Source organism: Myotis myotis, unplaced genomic scaffold, assembly GCF_014108235.1.
Source record: "Myotis myotis isolate mMyoMyo1 unplaced genomic scaffold, mMyoMyo1.p scaffold_m19_p_6, whole genome shotgun sequence".
NCBI classification, from domain to species: Eukaryota; Metazoa; Chordata; class Mammalia; order Chiroptera; family Vespertilionidae; genus Myotis; species Myotis myotis.
This window is the reverse complement of record NW_023416368.1, coordinates 62,410,831-62,428,612: the sequence shown is the minus strand read 5'-3', so window position 1 is coordinate 62,428,612 and position 17,782 is coordinate 62,410,831. Positions and strand designations below refer to the sequence as shown.

Here is a 17,782-nt window from a genome sequence, read left to right as displayed (position 1 = left end):
GTGGGAACATCATATTTGCCCACACCTAGGAAAGAGCTAGAGTTTTCTGGAATCTGACAAGCCTGACTTTAATTTACTAAATGAATTTTTACTTTATTTGGCTACTTTGCATATTTTTTAAAAAAATAGATGTAAAGAAAATGCTAATGCATCACATTTTTAACATTTCAAAACTTCAAATCTTCACCAGAAAGCAGCTGTATATTTTCTAAATTACAGCCACTTTTAAAGCTTTAATGAAAGTGTTTTAAAGTAGTGTCAAAAAGGTATACAGGAACATCATTTTTGCCTACCTTCTTACACATCTGCAGTAACTGTACCACTTTGAGATCCATTCTCAAAGGGATCAAATGATTATCTGTAGTAGATCCTTAACAATTTTGCAAGTCAGACACATCCTGATTCAGTCCACAGCGTGCTAATTTTACCCATTAGAAAATATACCCTGTTTTGAAGGAATAAACATGCAAGCAGCTTGTTCAATGGTCAAGAAAACTTCTTTTTTCTCTTAAAGTTCTTGAATGGACAAAGTTAACCAGGAAACAGGTAGGAGGGAGCTATCATCATGAAAACTTTTCTAAGTTTCCAAATCAACTTTGAAACCCACACAGCATTTAGTTTTGGCGTTTGGCAAATTTAGTGGCAATTCCGTCCTCCGTTCACTGTTAACGGTGGTACTCTCAACGTGTTTGGGAGACAGTCTTCCATGGGTCCCTCATGTTTCCACATCCCATGAGCAGAGTCACTGACTGAAAACTGCTCTGGAATATCTGTTCAAAAATGTTTGTACAGTAAACAGCATTGGAACATAAAAATAATGTCTCCCTCTGGAACTAGGGCAAGTGCATTTACAACCTTAGAAAACAGAGACTGTATCTTCATTCAGAGCAGAGGGCAGGACTACTTGCTATCCAGTCTGATAAAGAACATGCTTTCTTCTTGTACAACGAATGTGCATCCTTACCGCCCATACAATAGAACTGGCATCCTTCAACTCACAGATCTCTCATGTAACTTATTCATGGTGTGTGCTGTTACTACCTGGTGCTCTTTTCCTCGGGCTCCAGGAAATAGCTTAAACTCTGGCTACTGCTATGAGCAATAAACCATCTTTTATCTCTGACCCAGGAGTCTTGTGTCTTCTGTCACTGTTCATGAAACTATGTATGACAGGCTACCATACTAGCTTACAAATAGTATGCTATCTTTCACACCATTCACACTGAAACAAAGGTTACTCACAGATTTCTCTATCCTACTAGTTTTTGGAAGATGAAATAGAACCAGAGAAGCTTAAAATAGCCCCTTGTCAAGAGAATCATCATTATAATATAGAGCATCCCTTTTAGGCATTTAGGTTGAGAATTATAACATTAAGAAAGTATCTACACTGTGGGTAATGTAAATGCAGGGCATTTCTGATCAAAAGAGTTTAACAGCCATATTTATGTTTTGATTTTTGCCTGGGACTCTTAAAAAAATATTGAAGTATTTTTGTTAAAACTCATGAAATTTCTTAGATTCATTCTTCCTAGTTATAAAGAATTTAGAACTATTATGTTCTCTTTGATGTTATTAACCTCAGATTCCAATTTTTAAATTATTCTTCAATAGTTCTTGCACAATCTCAAAATGAGGACTGGATGGGATACATTATTACTGGGATCTCATTTCTCAGAAAAATATTTTCAAAAATATTCTTTTTTTCAAAAATAACTTACTCTATTAGAAAACCATTTGAGATGTATTAATAATATTCAGACACTATGATATATGCAGAATAAATATATCAACATACAGTAATTAGTACATTCCTTAACATTTAATTAATTGATTTTTCCCATGATCCCCTTTACTCCTGTCTTCACCACCAATTTTGCTCTTAAATAATAGTCTGAATTGCTTCCTGAGCTGTGAAAAGACATATGACTATTTTAAAGGCCTTCCCTTGAGCATCCTTGAAGCAGTCAGATATTTCAGATAGAATGGCACCAATTTCCCTCAGTCAGGAAATAATGCCCCCAGGTTTGCCTGAAGGTTCCCAGCCTCTAAGCAGTCATGGCTTTGATGGCTTGTTTAATGTTTGTCTCCTTCCCTAGAGTTGTCTCTTGCCACTCTTCATGAATCCACATCTACCTTTTTTTAAATACTAAGAGTAAAAATCACCTCCCACAAATGACATTTGAATTACACTATATTACTGTGCATAGTGACACTCTCTGGACTTATTAAACCAAGCAAACTCTTTGGCCCACTTGTAACTACTCTCACAGGTAAGCAATTCGATTTAGGTAGTAAAGGAATCATGAGGCCATTTTTGTTTGCAGGAGTAGCTCTGCATTGTAAAGCTTGACATAGTGTTCTCCAGTCACATAAAAATGTCAGCATTTTAAGTTCTTTAAGTGGTCCCAGTAGGTATTGTCAAAGAGCATTCCTACTGTCCTAAGATTTTTCCCTCAAGCGTGACTTTGATGATGGTCTTCAGCAAGCAATGTAGCAGTGTGATCAGTACAGCAGGTAAGAAAAGGGATGTAAGATATGGTACCAACCCTGACAGGATTTATAGTCAGTCAATGAAAGTATATGATAATAAGCTGAAATATTAATACACACATATTACAGGGTTATAAAAACAATAGGAAGTTAAATTGGGATGGGAAATTATGACCCAGAAAAAAAATAGAAGAAATAAATAATCCTATCTAATAAAAAGAGAATACGCTAATTGACTGCCCCACACTCAAAGATGGCAGCACCCACAGCCAATAAGGAGGAAATATGCTAACTGACTTCCCTGCCCTCAAAGATGGCGGCACCCACAGCCACAAAATGGCAGCGCCCAGTCCCCTCAGCCCTGCCAGGTCAGCAGGCGCGTGGCAAGGCCAAGCCCACCCTCAGGCCTGAAGCGCAGGCAAGTCTTGGATGGCGGCTGCCCAGCCACCCAGGGCCACCTGAGGCTCAGGTAACCAGGGCCGGCCGAGGCTTGTGCTGCCGGCAGTGGCAGCAGCAGAGGTATGATGGGGCCGTTGCCTTCCCCTGATTGCCAGGTCGCCTCCCACCCCTGAGGGCTCCCGAACTGTGAGAGGGGGCAGGCCAGGCTGAGGGACCGCCCTCCAGTGCATGAATTTTCATGCACTGGGCCTCTGGTGTGTATATATGTGTGTGTGTGTGTGTGTGTGTGTGTGTGTGTGTGTGTGTGTGTGTGTATATATATATATATATATATATATATATATATATATTTATATATATCCCTAATATGAAAATAGACCGAACAGCAGAACAACCAAAAAAAAACAAACAACCGGTCATTATGATGTGTGCTGACCACCAGGGGGTGCATGTGGAACATGGTGGACATTGGCAGTAGCAGGATGGTGAAGCAGATGAGCGGGAGTGCCAGATCAAGGTGGGGCACCAGTGGCTGTCATCGGGGCGAGCTTCTGGTGATTACTGAAAATTCTTTGCTCCTGCACACTGCGGTCCCACCGGGCACTCACACCTGCTGCCAGTGCCCACACCTGCTACTGGCACCAGCACCGCTTGCACACACTGCCGAGGCCAGCACCAGCCCCAATTGCTCAGCGCTGTCAGTGGGTGCGAGTGGTGGCTGCCAACCTGATCGCCCTTCAGGGTTTCTCCACCCCCCCGATCCTGAGGGGTGATCAGGGCTGGCAGCCGCCTCTTGCATCCTCTGCCAGCGATGGCCCCGCTTGCACCTGCTGCCAGTGCTGGAGCCACCACTTGCACCCACTGCCAGTCCCTGGTACTGGTCCCTATCACTGGTGCCATCAGCAGGTCCAAGTGGCAACTGCTGGCCCCAGTCATCCCTGAGGGCCCCCTGTTCCTGAGGGGCAAATGGGGCAGCAGCCACAGCTTGCACCCGCTGCTGGCGCCAGACCCAATTGCTCCGTGCCATCAGTGGGCATGAGCGGGGCCAGCGCCGTCAGCACGTGGGAGCGGCAGTGGCGGGAATGGGGCTGCCAACAGATAGCGGCCAGGGGCTGTGACAGGAGGGTCTGGGCGGGGGGCAGACAAAGGGCCAAGACCTGCCCCTGTGCCCACCACAGCCTCACAGCCCACAGTTCCTTTCAAGGTGCACGAAATCATGCACTGGGTCCCTAGTAGAGATTAAAAGAGTAATAACATCCCAAAGAGTGGAAGTGAAACAGAAAGTCAAGATGGTAAAGCGAAAGGAGCCCAGGATTTGTGATTAGGTGATATTTATTTAAATTCTAGTTCTGTCTTTATTGATGAGAATAGACTATGGTTATGTTGAGATAACAACTCCCAAATCTCAGTGGTTTAAAAAAGAAGTTCTCCCATCCCACCCCCCTCCCTCGCTCCTTTCACATTACAAGAGAATCACTAATTAACCACAAGTTTGTTTCATCTTAGTTGTTTAGACTTGGGATATTTAAGTTGTCACTACCTTGATCAGATCCGTTTGCCATGCTGGAGGCAAAAGAGAGTTCAGGGAGATTTTACAGTGATAATGTTCAGCCCAGATGCATTGCATGGCAGTGCTCACAACTCATTGGCCAGAACTAGACACCAAGTCTCATCCAACCACAAAGCGTCACACACAAAGCGACCAATTAATAAAATTCTTATTAATATGTGAACAGAATGAGGGAAGATTAGGAAATGTATGACCTATTGGTCAAATTACTACCAAAAGTATTCATCGGGTAATGTATGTATTAAATCCTGAATCCTGCTTCCTAATTTGCTCAGTATGTGAAATTAAATGATTACTAAACATTTGTGAACCCCAATTTCCTCATCTATAAAACAGTAATAAAACTACTTACCACATAGGAATACTCAAAATTAAATGACCAAATGTATAGAATAAACCTAACAGAGAAGTTAACATATACTAAATGCCTAAGAAGATTAAGTTCTGTAAAGACCTCTCTGCAAACACCAATACTGCTGATGGTTCAAAATTTGGGAGACTTCAGAAAGTTCATTATTCATGCACATGACAATGAGACCAGCAGTTAAGCATCCCACTGAGTCTTCATGGAGAAGTTGGCCCTAAACCAGAACTACAGCAACATTTAGCAGAAGACATTCATGTCAGTCTGGCTAAGAAATGGACATGGGAACACTGGTTGTGCGTATGGAGGGGCAGAGAGAACAATCTGAAAGAGCATTAGATGTTTTTTCTCAAGGTCAGTGTAATGCTGCTTTACCTTCATCATCCTCTTTATTTTTTTTGTGGTTCTTTTTCCCCATCTCAGTGATTCTGTCTGTTCCCTCTCTTGTCCTTGGGAAAGTTACTTCTCTGAGTTTTAATGATATCATTTGGATAAACAGAAATAACATTCCCTGTATCCCAAGACTATTTTAAGTTTCAACAATTAGTTTCAACATGAAAGTACCTAACACAACGTAAGTATGCACTGTTTACTTTAAAATAATAATAAATAAGATAACCATTTTGAGGAGTTGAATTTAGTGACTCTATTTTACAATTCTAGAGTGCTAATGAATTCCTGCATTTGATATTTCATAAATGCTTGTTGGAGAAACACATTGTATGAAATACATGGTTAGCGCTCTCAGACATATACTGTAGACTATAATTAAGATTTATATAATCAGAATGATGAATTTATGCTACTTGTGTTTATCTTGAAACACAAATATATTTTCAATCACACTTATGTGTATTTGTAAAACTGATAAATATGCACATGTATTTATATTTAGATCTACAATATGTCCATGTAATCTCAGAAGTCTCACATTTCCCTTTTTGGTCCCAAGAAGGGATTCATTACACAGTTGGTACACAAATATTTGGTAAATATGAGGTCTATACATATTATTTGTTTAGACTCAATGTACTAAAAGTGCTCTGGGGAAAATATGGAAAATGGCTAATCAGAACTGGAGATTGATTTTATTGATTATCCATGTTTTAGTTTTCTAGTCAATAACTAATACTTAATATTAGTGAAACATAATCCAAATAGAAAACCTCTTATGCATTACCTCAGTCTTACAGACATGTAGAATTTATATTTTTTGCAATTTAAATAAAACTATGTAGGTGAAAAAAAATTGGAGGAAATTGTGTAACAATATTAAAATAATTTATATACAGTTTTAAAGCACTGTTTTGTTGATTTTACTCTGATTAAATGATAAAAAAATAAAATTATACCTAATTAATTTACTAATTATAATTAATGAAATAATTATAATGAACTAAATAATTATGTAGAATTCACTCATAATACAAATACATGTATCATCCTAATTTGTCTTATTCTAGTCAGCAGATGGATTCATTCATTTCTTAGCTATTTGTTGAGTGTTTAACACCTGCCAAACACTGTTCTAGGTGCAGTAGTACAGCAAGATGTAGAGTAGTTTACAACCTAATGGAACAAAACATTAAAAAAAAATAAATCAATGAAATATTTATCTTGAGGAAGAGTGATGAGTTCTTTGGATGAAATAAGATATAAAAAGTTGGAGATAGGGAATGGTGATGGTTATTCCATTTTCAATTACGGTTTTGGAAAGCCTCAACAATCAAGTGGCATATATGCCTAATTGCAATGAGAGTCAGTGGAAAAAAGGATGACCAGGTATTTCTAAATAATGAATGACACAGACAAAATAAAAGGCTCTAAGGGGAAGGAAACGTAGTTCCCAGTGATCAGGTGGGAATTGGGTGTGAGTGGAAACTATCTGGTGGTTCTTACAGGGGCTTGCACAACTCAGGATGCCTCTCTGTTCCTGTCAAATACACACTTCCACATGGTCACACACACACACACACACACACACACACACACACACACACACACACTCACTCACAAAATGCCTTTTGTAGCTTAATTTCACTTCTCTCCCAAGTTGTTTCAAAAGTAAGTACCACCATGACGTTCTCTGTCTCTCTGTTTTAAATACCAGCAATCAAGTATTATTTCTAGTTAAAGACTCTCAGAGATTCAATTAAATAGTATCTACTGTGTTCATGGCACAGGAATAACAGGATTAGAAAGTCATAGTTTTGACCTCAACATGCATAACTTAGGGCAGACACACAGTACAAAATAAGTATTTATTGGGAATGTTGGAGTATGAGCCAATATGTTGTATTAACAATGTGTTTTGACAATATTCACAAAGCTGTTATTATTTCTAAGTATTGGGATAGGATAAAACTGATTAATAGTCCCTGAGGAGGAGGACATGAATAATAATTTAAAGATAGTGGAATAAGGTCAATCCTTTCCTTGTATTTACCCAGACCAGAAACTTTAAGAACATATTTACTTTTACATGTGACTAAATTTCTACAATGATATTTGGCATTGAAGTATACGTTTACATTTTTTCTTATTTTATTTTTTATTTTTCTGGCTATCAAACCTATCCTGAATGTTATCCCTAGCTAATTAATATATTTAAAGAATTTATGTACTCAGAAAAATCCTTAACATTTCTATGAATTTTGATTTCTTATTTATAAGATGAAAACAGGTACATCTTCATAACATAGTTTTGAAGATAAAATAATACAATTCAGATCTTAGCTTAGTGTCTGCCACATAAAAATCCCAGTAAAGCTTAGTCACTCTGTTAAAATACTAGAGGCCTGGTGCATGAATTTGTGCAAGAGTGGGGGGTTACTTGGCCTGGCTGGGGATCAGGCAATCGGGGCCAATAGGGGCCGATCAGGGCCGTCTAGCCCAGTCCCAATCAGGGCTTATCAGGGCTGACCGGAGCTGGTCTGCCAGGGAGAGGGACTGTGGGAGGTTGGCTGTGGGAATGCACTGACCACTAGGGGGAAGCTCCTGCATTAAGCGTCTGCCCCTGGTGGTCAGTGCACGTCATAGTGACCGGTCGACCGGTTGTTTGGTCAACCAGTATATTTGGTCGACCAGTCGTAACAGTCACTTAGGCTTTCTATAGAGAGATTATAATATTACGAAAGAATTTAGCAAATATATATATATAATGTAAGTGCCAAAGATGTGTGTTCAATGTAAGGGAAAATTAATATATATTTATTTTATTTTATTTTTAAACTCTATTGTTGAAAGTATTACATAGGTCTTCCTTATACCCCATTAACCTCTTCCTCCATGCTTTCCACTCAGGCCCTCACCACCCATTGTCTGTGTCCACAGGTTATGCATATATGCATACAAGTTCATTGGTTGATCTCTTCCCACCTACCCTCCCCAGCCTTCCCTTCTATGTCTCTGGGTCTATTTTTGATCATCAGTTTATTTGGTTCATTAGATTCCACATATGAGTGAGATCATGTGATACTTACCTTTCTCTGACTGGCTTATATGTTTATTTTGAAAGTTTTTTTAAGACAAGTAGTATAAGACATTTAAAAATATTTTTTCTCTCATAATTAGTATTTTTCTGTCTTTTTCTACTTTCTATGTAAACCAAAATGTATTATAAACTTTTACTTGATTTAATATTTACTTAAGTTTATTTATACTATCATGATCTGTTATTACAATAAAACCACTAGCTTAATTTATTATGCATAATCTATGTAATTTATATTATACCTAAATGTCTATTTATTTTATACTTGAATATATTTAACATAAAGAAGTATTTATTGCCAAAAATTATTTTTTATAAAATTAAAATGCTTCATTATTTCTACAAAAACGAATCCTTTACCAACCTATGTATTTCCCCATAGTATAAAAATCCTTTCTTAGTTTACCTTTATAACAAATTTAAGAACATAACACTTTTGCTTTAGTTTTACAAGTTTTAAACTTAAAATTAATGTGGAAATAATCTGGTTGATTAAGTCTTAACACATTTAATTATTTTATAAAACTATTACTACTTGTTAACTTTAATAATATATTTTTAAATGAGCCATCTCTATACTTTGTCAAAATTTTCAAAATTCTAAATTTATACAATTTTATAAATTACTACCATTTTATGTTTTAAAATGTATATTTTTCATAGTATGAAAATTATATTCTGAAAGCATATTCTTAAGTAAGTGCTCTTGAATTAATAAGAAAATTAATAAGAAATCAAACAACTAATATTTTAGCTCCTAATTACTAGGACCTATGAGAAAATTCAGAATGGTGACTGTACCTTGTGTCGCAGTCTTATCAGAGGTTGATAAGACTTAAGGCCATATCCTACTTCTTTGCTTGGCCTTCCTTCTGACTCCAAAAAAATGAATCCAAGAAACAAAACAGCTGACCAGTACTTAAACATCCTTTTTGCTTTTCACCTGTAAAAATTAACATTGCAAGCAATCAGAACATGCATTATATATTGAACAAACGTATTAAAAGGTATTAAATAGTGCAAAGAAATCTCCACCGACCAAGTAAAAAATTATCAGCAATTGCCAACTGAATCCATAATAGATAAGCATCTCCAAATATAAATTAATATCCCCTTACCATAACAAATACAGTTTGTTTGTTTTTTCATTCATATAGCCCTTACAACATTTATTAAGTAGAATATAGGGGCCAATAAAAATGCATTGAGGAGAAAATTGATAAAAGCAGGTTGAAAAAACTGAAAAAGAAAACAGTGAACCATGCATAAATTTCTAAGCATCCATACAGAATACAATTATCAACATATTTATAAATCTTGAATTCCTCTTTGAGTTCGTTTGGTGAATAATGCTTAATAAAACTATAGTTATTATAATTCACTGGTAAAGACTGGTAAGAGATTAAGAAGACAGTCTATTATAGTAGTACTTAATAAACTGAGGTACTACAGAAACTATGCAAATGGGTTATATTAAGTTATGAATACATTTTTCCAATAGTATTAAAAAGGGCATTTAAGTAAAACAAAATAAATTAAAAAGTAAAAAATACAAAGAAATCTCCTAGAAAATTATTTTATAAGTGCTTTCAACAAAAATTCCTATGACTCTTTTCAATGTTCTATGTTTTCAGATATACTAGAATATTGTAAAATGGCATTTATTATTATATAAACACTAAGCCCTTTTACAAACAGTTCAATTAAATTTCACTTCACCACTTTCACCAACACATCTTTGTATGTATTGTGGCAATAGAAGAGCTCTTTCTCCTCTTCAGTGAATCTGTACATTTGATTTCTTGAGCAACTTAACCAATTGACTAAGCCTGTTAGTAAAGAGTTGTATATTTCAGTCTGACTATGGTCTGACCATGGTCTACTTCAGTCATGTTTCTATGTCACTACCAAAGTAACAGTTCATTTTTCAAGAAATGGTCATTTTACTTGATGTCTATGACACTCCTCTCTTCTATTTCTATAGATTTTATGACAATTCTTCAGTTCTTTTTGTGAGTTAATCTTACTCCTTTACTTTGTTATTAAATACTATCATTTATCAAATCTCATTGCTAGCCATTTATCTTACTCCATTCACTCAGCCTAGGCGTTTTCAACATAGTCTATAGATTCAAATACATGTACTGCTTCCCACGAACCCAATCTCCTGATTGGTATAGTTAGCCTCCTTCACAGCTCCATCTTTATGTTTCAAAAGCATCTCCTCATAGCATACATACCCACATGTGAAGTCATGCTTTCCCAGATTTTCATTCATCCATTTACTCAAACAGAAACAAAGAGGACATCTTTGACATCTCTGGTTCCCTTACCTTCATACTAAACACACCAGTAAGTTCTGTTATTTCTACCTTCAGAAAATATCTCTCACATACCAGTTTCTCGCCAAGTCTACAGTCACAACCCTAGCGCATGCTATCAGCACCACTTCTTCCTAATCTGCCCCAATCACTTCCCTGCTGTCCTTCCACATTTATGTACATGAATCTTCAAGCCATTCTCCACACAACAGTCCCAGTGATTACAAAAAATCCAACAATTACGTTATTGCCCTTGTCAGTAATTTTAAAATATACTAATTTACCTTTTAGGTAAAAACAAAATTACTAACATAGCCTTCAAATTCTCACAAGTCCAGGCTCAGCATGTCTTTCTCTTTCTCTAAATAACTGCTTTTCTGACACACTAATCTTCACTCAGTTCTTTGAACTTATTTGTTCAATTCCTACTATTGGCTTTTGTATGCTATTTCTTCCACATGAAATTCAATCTTTTCTTTCCCAATTATTATACAAATGCCTTCACACATCAAACAAATCCTTCAAAGATCCTATCCATAATACTAAGCCTGAGTTAAAGTTACTAGACACTCACAATCATAAGTCGGTTTTCCTTTACTTCAGAACATCTGTTTATAATTATACAATATTAATATGATTACTTGAATGTTGGCCTGCTTCACTAGACTATAGATTTATCTGTTTTCTTCTTTAAACTTCATAAATTCAGGGATATGGGGTGATATTTTCAGCATTATATCATGTGGGTCTAGCAAATCACCTGACCCTTATTAGACATCCTATCTAATAAAAGAGTAATATGCAAATTGACCATCACTCCAACACACATGATGGTCGCCCCCATGTGGACACAAGATGGCCAGCAGGGGAAGGCAGTTGGGAGGGACCACGCCTGCAAGGGAGGGCAGTTAGGGGCAATCAGGCCGGCAGAGGGGAAGTTAGGTGTCAATCAGGCTGGCAAGGGAGTGGTTAGGGGCAATCAGGCAGGCGGGCAGGCGAGTGGTTGGGAGCCAGCAGTTCTGGACTGGCAGTTGGACATCCCTCAAGGAGTCCCAGATTGGAGAGGGTACAGGCTGGGCTGAGGGACAACCTCTCCCCGCCCCCCTGAGCATGAATTTCGTGCACCGGGCCTCTAGTTCTATAAATAAATGCATAAATGAATGAATGTCATCCTGCATTCAAGGGTAAAAGAAGGATCCTGTTTTCTTGCATTCTGTCAATGCTGAATGGAATCCCTATTTTCACTACTGCTACAAAACTAACCTGAGAAAAACAAATATTTTCATTTGTATTCCATCACTTTGCTGTCATTTTTATGTACAGTCTAATCACTTGTTCAGATGTAAATATGAGCTTTTAAGACCAATCAATGGAATATTTTAAATCCAAGGTAGAGTCCAAGAATAAAGCAAATGGAACCTGCTCAGTAAAGGTATATATTTCTCAGATATTTGAATATTATGCTCCTTTTGTGCTCAACCAGGAGAGGTGGGAAAGAAGCATGACAACAACTCTGATCCTTCATAACTCTGGGTAAAGGTGTTGTCATACATTTCTTAAAAGTGCTCATATTGCTCATATAAGGGTTTCTTTTCCTCTTTTCTCTTTTTCCTTCCTTCTCTCCCTCTCTCTCTTCCTCTCCTTCTTTTCTACACACACACATACACGCACACACTTATGTATATAACTTTGGGACACCCTGTATTTGTATACACATATATGGCTACAATTTTTTCATCTACTATAAAATATAAAGCAAGTTAACAATTAATTTTAAAAAATGGCCAAAAATCTCATAAACCTTGTGTGATTCCACTTCAACTAACTACTGAAATATCTTCTCTGCTAAAGGCAATAGGCTAGGAATATCTGCTTTTAAGAAATTTTACAAAGAGTTCATAAAAACAGCTCAGTGTGCTGATGCAGAACATGCGACCTCCTTGTACTATTTTAAGTAACTTCTCTTATATTGTTAACAATGATTAATTTCTTCATTGATAGTGTTATGAATTTCAAGTCTAAATTTTCTTAATAATAAAAAGCACAAAAATAAAGATATAATATAAATAATTTATTTCAGCAAAAGCTTTCAAACAACTGAAGTAATTTACTTGGTATCACAACTAAAGTGAAAGGGAACTAATATTAAAAGTCAAATAACTTTTTTTAAAGGGAACTCTGATTTCTATTGCAGATAGGCATTTGAGCTCAGCAGTGCAGTGTTAGACAAGACAAAGGACAAAGAATAGTTTCTGTGTTCATCTTATGCAAACAGCTACCTTGTAATAGTGTCTCAATGGAAATATTACCAAGAAAAATAATTGAATCCAATTATATAGTTATAAAATAACAACCTAAACAAAAAGATAGCTCTTCTTTATAGAAGCTCAGAAACTAATTGTCATCTTCTGAGTTTTCTTCAGCTACACGTTCCAAAGATGTCATTATTATGTCTTTAAAAGTTTACTCATCCACAGAAGGTGTTCTGGAAATTGTTTCTAAATCAGCAGTAATCAGTCCCATGATATACTGCCTGGTGAGCTCACTTTCTCAGTATAGTAACCTCTGACAACCTGTTAGGTTTTCATAATTAATTGGCAGATTGTTGTCAGCTCAGTAAGAACACAGAAAGCACTTGACTGAAACAAACCGGCTAGAACAGATGGTACAATAATGATCCTATGACTTTTCCTTGTAACCTCAACATTTATATGGAAGCATCAAAAAACAGCCTTATTATTAACTTTGAGAAAACAAAATGCACATGTACCTAAAGAAGTATCTGCCTAACATTAGATTTAACAAATTTAGACTTATAGATGTTAAAGGAGATGGACAGAGGTTTCGCTTCTTAAAAATGTATGTAGTTCCCTGAGTCAAACTTTTATCATACAGTGTGCTGCTTATGGCAGTAGGATTTAGAATAAGGTAATTATGTTATTTAGTAGATTCAAATTTGAGACATTTTTATTTATTTACACATTCTCTAGAATCTTACTTTTAATCACACGAGAAAACAAACTGAGATAGTGAAAGTATTGCCTTAGGAACAAAATGTAGCATTTGAGATGGGGAAAGATGCTGTGGATTTGTGCCTTTGATTAGAAAGAATGTCAAGATGAAGCAAATCCCTCACATTATCAACATTATTACATGTTGCAGAGAAACCAAGTATCCCGAGGGTTTCATCTGGAGTATCCTCACTGCCTCTCACTCTACCCTGAAAAACTACCACAAGCTTTCAAGAGAAGAGAAGAGGTCCAAAGACTAAGCCGTTGGGCAGCTTCAGTTGAAATAGAAGAAGAGTACATGCAGCTAGGAAGTAGAAAAAATAAAAACAGTAAAATGGTCAATCTGAAAAACAGAATGATAGAAATTTTCTTTGGGATGGGATGACTGAAGCCACTGCTCTTGTCATCACTTGACCTACTATATTTTTACCAGTTTGTTTGCTGTTCTCTGCATCCATCCAGAATGTTAACTCCATAAAACAAGACTCTGTTAATCACTTGTGTCAGTTAGAGCAGTACCTAGCACACAGCATGAGGTCAATAAATATTTTTGATAATAGATGAATGAATAAATTAATGATGATAAGTAATTAATTTGAAATAGCAGGTATACATGAAGGGATTCTTAATATTCTTCATGTAATTGAAAAATAATCATTAAAACTGACTGTGAAATCAAGTTAGAAATGAAGTTGTGGTTATCACAAAAGTTTTTTTCGTTTACACCTGGATCAAAATTGGGCTTTCAATGGGTAGTTCCTCTGAAAAAGCCTCCTTTGTCAAGGACAGACAACCTTGTCATTCCTTAGAGCAATTGAAATCGAAAGGACCACAGAGACATCTCTTACATCGATCAGGCAAGTCAATTATAGCAGCTGTGTCCGTCTTTGATCCACTCTAACTTCATACCCACCCTTTGAACTCTGTGGATGAATTCTAAAGTAATATTTCTCTTAGAAAAACTGTTCCCCAAAGAATCCAGTTTAACTATGGGCAGTGGATTCTCTCCATTAATGTACTAACTTCAGATACTCATTCTAATTAAAGAGCAAAACAAAACAAAAGCTAAGAGTCATTGCCTGCATGTTGAATAACCATTAGGGAGAACAGCAAATGAAAGAAGGTCACATATACCCCACTAGACATGTGGGGATGGTACCTTGTGGTATTTACTTATGCCAAAATAGTTTCTAATATGTGTTATTACTTACACTGAACCAATATATAAAGAGAAACATATTAAATAAAGTGTCCAAGTTTAGAAAGCTGGTTAATGTCACAACTGGTATCTGAACCCAAGGCTGATTCCAATCAAATTTAGCCCATTGTTCTGTTATTTAATTCTACTTTTAAAACACACATAATGCACAGCACAGGAAATATAGTCAATAATATTGTAATAATTATGTATGGTGCCGGCTGGGTACTTGAAATATCAGGGGACCATTTTGAAAAATATATGATTGTCTAACCACTATGCTGTACATCTTAAACTACAAAACAATATTGAATATAAAGTGCAATAAAAAATTAAACAAAAAAGACATATATAATGATGCAGAAATAAAGAGACAGCTTGTAAAGAAGTAGCCATACAGAAAAATAGCTAATTTTTCTGGCTGAATCCTACTGGAAAAGAGAATCTTTCACTTATATTCTCTCTAGATCAAGGTAAGTGAAGATAGGGGATAAACAAATGCAGTGATATGAGAGAGCAATGGCTATGTGACTTCTATGTCCAGGCTACCTGGAGAAGGGTCTTTCAAATCTCTATGGAGCCACTAGCAAACATGGAAGTTTCTTCAGTTCTTAATTATATGATTAATGGTTCATGTTGTGAAGGTGTCCAAAACTTTTAAACGTAATGCTCTATGTTGAAAGATTATAACATGCAGTACAACTTTTTTCTCAGCATCTGGGGTAAGAATAGAATTAAATGTGTTAAATAATGAGAACTGTGATCATTAAATTAATTTCACTCTTTCAAAGAAGAATGAACTTTAATTCAATGACATCTGAATCCTCAATTTGGATGAACAAAACTGTCCAGATTTTAATCAATCATACCTTTCAAACGTCCGCTTAATCTGAAACTGAGAGAGAAGCTCAGTGTACATGAAATATATTCATGCCATTTTAGAGGAACTGCAGTGTGAAATGTACAGTGTAAGCTGGCACTGGGAGAAAGAATTCATGCTGAATTTTATTTAAATTTTTTAAGATTTATATACTCTGCTTTTAACAAGTGAGAATTCCACATTATGGAAAGCATTTTAGGTAGGAAATACCTGTTTTTTAAAACCATCCCTGCTTTGCACAACTATTGATGCTGCAGCTATATTAATTCTTCATATTGAAAATTTTTAAATAAAATATTTAAGTACACTATGGAACACAAATAACAAAACTGAAAAACATATTAGAGACCTAGTGTAACCTCTTCTTCGAGGAAAATGAGAACCAGTGAGAATAAAAGTTGCACCTGTAATGAAAATAGGAGAGGGCTTAGAATGCAGCTGTCCTGATCCCAAGGTCAGTATTTAAAAAAAAATACTGAAAAATGCCTGACTTGAATCTATTCACTATGGAAAGACAAAGCACACATGTGCAAATGCTTTAGTGTCTAAGGGACCACTCAGAGGCTACATCTCTTTAAGCCCCAACAACTTTGTACTTACTACTCATTAGAGTTTCCAAAAGTCCACTGAAAGGACATCAGTGTCAACATCTTTACAGAATCATATTGTTTAAGTGCAATTTGGGGGGGAAAATTGTCTATATGTTTCTTCATCATAATGATTTCCACTGGGAAGATAGTTCTATATATTTATTATTAAAGTTATAATATAGATGGTTACAGTTGTGATTATATAATTGCAGTTATACAGAAGTTTATATATTTATATAAAATATAGTATTATATACATTTTACATATATTATATATATACACACGTTTATATATAAAACTTGAAAGATAAAGATATGGTTATATAATCATCTAGATGTTTATGGTTATAGTTATGAACAGTTTAGATAGATAGATAGATAGATAGATAGATAGATAGATAGATAGATAGATAGATAGATAGATGATATAGATATACACTGAGTGGCCAGATTATTATGACCACCCCATCAGTACTTCATTGGGCCACCTTTTGCCTTCAATACTGCAGCGATTCTTCTTGGCATTGACTCCATGAGATGTTGAAAGGTGATGCGAGGAATCTGACACCATGCCTGATGAATAGCCCTGTCCAGTTCTGTGAGATTTGATGGTTGTGGAACCAGCTGCCTAATGGCTCTTTTAACTTCGTCCCACAAATGCTCAATTGGATTGAGATGTGGTGGTTGTGGGGGCCACCTAAGCAAGGTAAAGTCTCCCTCATGTCCTTGAAACCACTCCTGCACAATATGAGCACCGTGGCATGGCGCATTGTCTTGTTGGAAGAAGCCATCTCCATTGGGATACGCCATCAACATGATAGGGTGAACTTGATGGGCAACGATACTTCGGTATGTTGTGCTATTCAGACGTTGTTCCACACGAATTAAAGGGAAATCATGCCAGGAAAACATGCCCCAAACCATAACACTGCCCCCACCAGCTTGAAGGGTTGTACTCATGCATGTGGGGTGCATGCTTTCATGCTGTTTCCGCCAAATTCTCACTCTGCCATCTGCATGATGTGACAGGAAACGTGATTCATCGGACCACATGACTTTTTTCCAATGGTTGACTGTCCAATCCTTGTGTTCCTGTGTAAATTGGAGATGTTTTATCTTGGTAACTGCAGACAGCAAAGGTGTTCGAACAGGCCTTCGGCTTCCATATCCCATATGATGCAGAGTACGGCTAATTTGCCTACAAACGTCAGGTGGTCATAATAATCTGGCCACTCAGTGCATATTTTTAACACAACTTTGAGAACTATAAAATAGAATGAAACTTTGAGTCTAGCTGACTTAATCAAAACATTTCTTTAAATTTTATAACCTTACAATAGGATGAACTTCAAATGCTCTGCGCTGGTACCTCACACTTAGACAGAACAACCCAAAATACAGTGACTCATATTCATTCTCCCTAAGGACTTTATAGTCAAAGATATGTTATGTGTAGCCTGAAA

General features: G+C 36.4%; 1 protein-coding gene across 1 annotated transcript in view; it reads right to left on the bottom strand.

Moving 5' to 3' along the window:
* The window catches only part of FSTL5 (follistatin like 5), a 602,839-nt gene that overhangs the window by 545,132 nt on the left and 39,925 nt on the right, over positions 1–17,782 (bottom strand). Inside the window, exon 2 of the mRNA XM_036315585.1 lies at positions 9,121–9,262. Within this exon, the coding sequence (XP_036171478.1) occupies positions 9,121–9,246 (126 nt within the window). The 5' untranslated portion in view covers positions 9,247–9,262. The remainder of the gene's footprint in view (positions 1–9,120; positions 9,263–17,782) is intronic.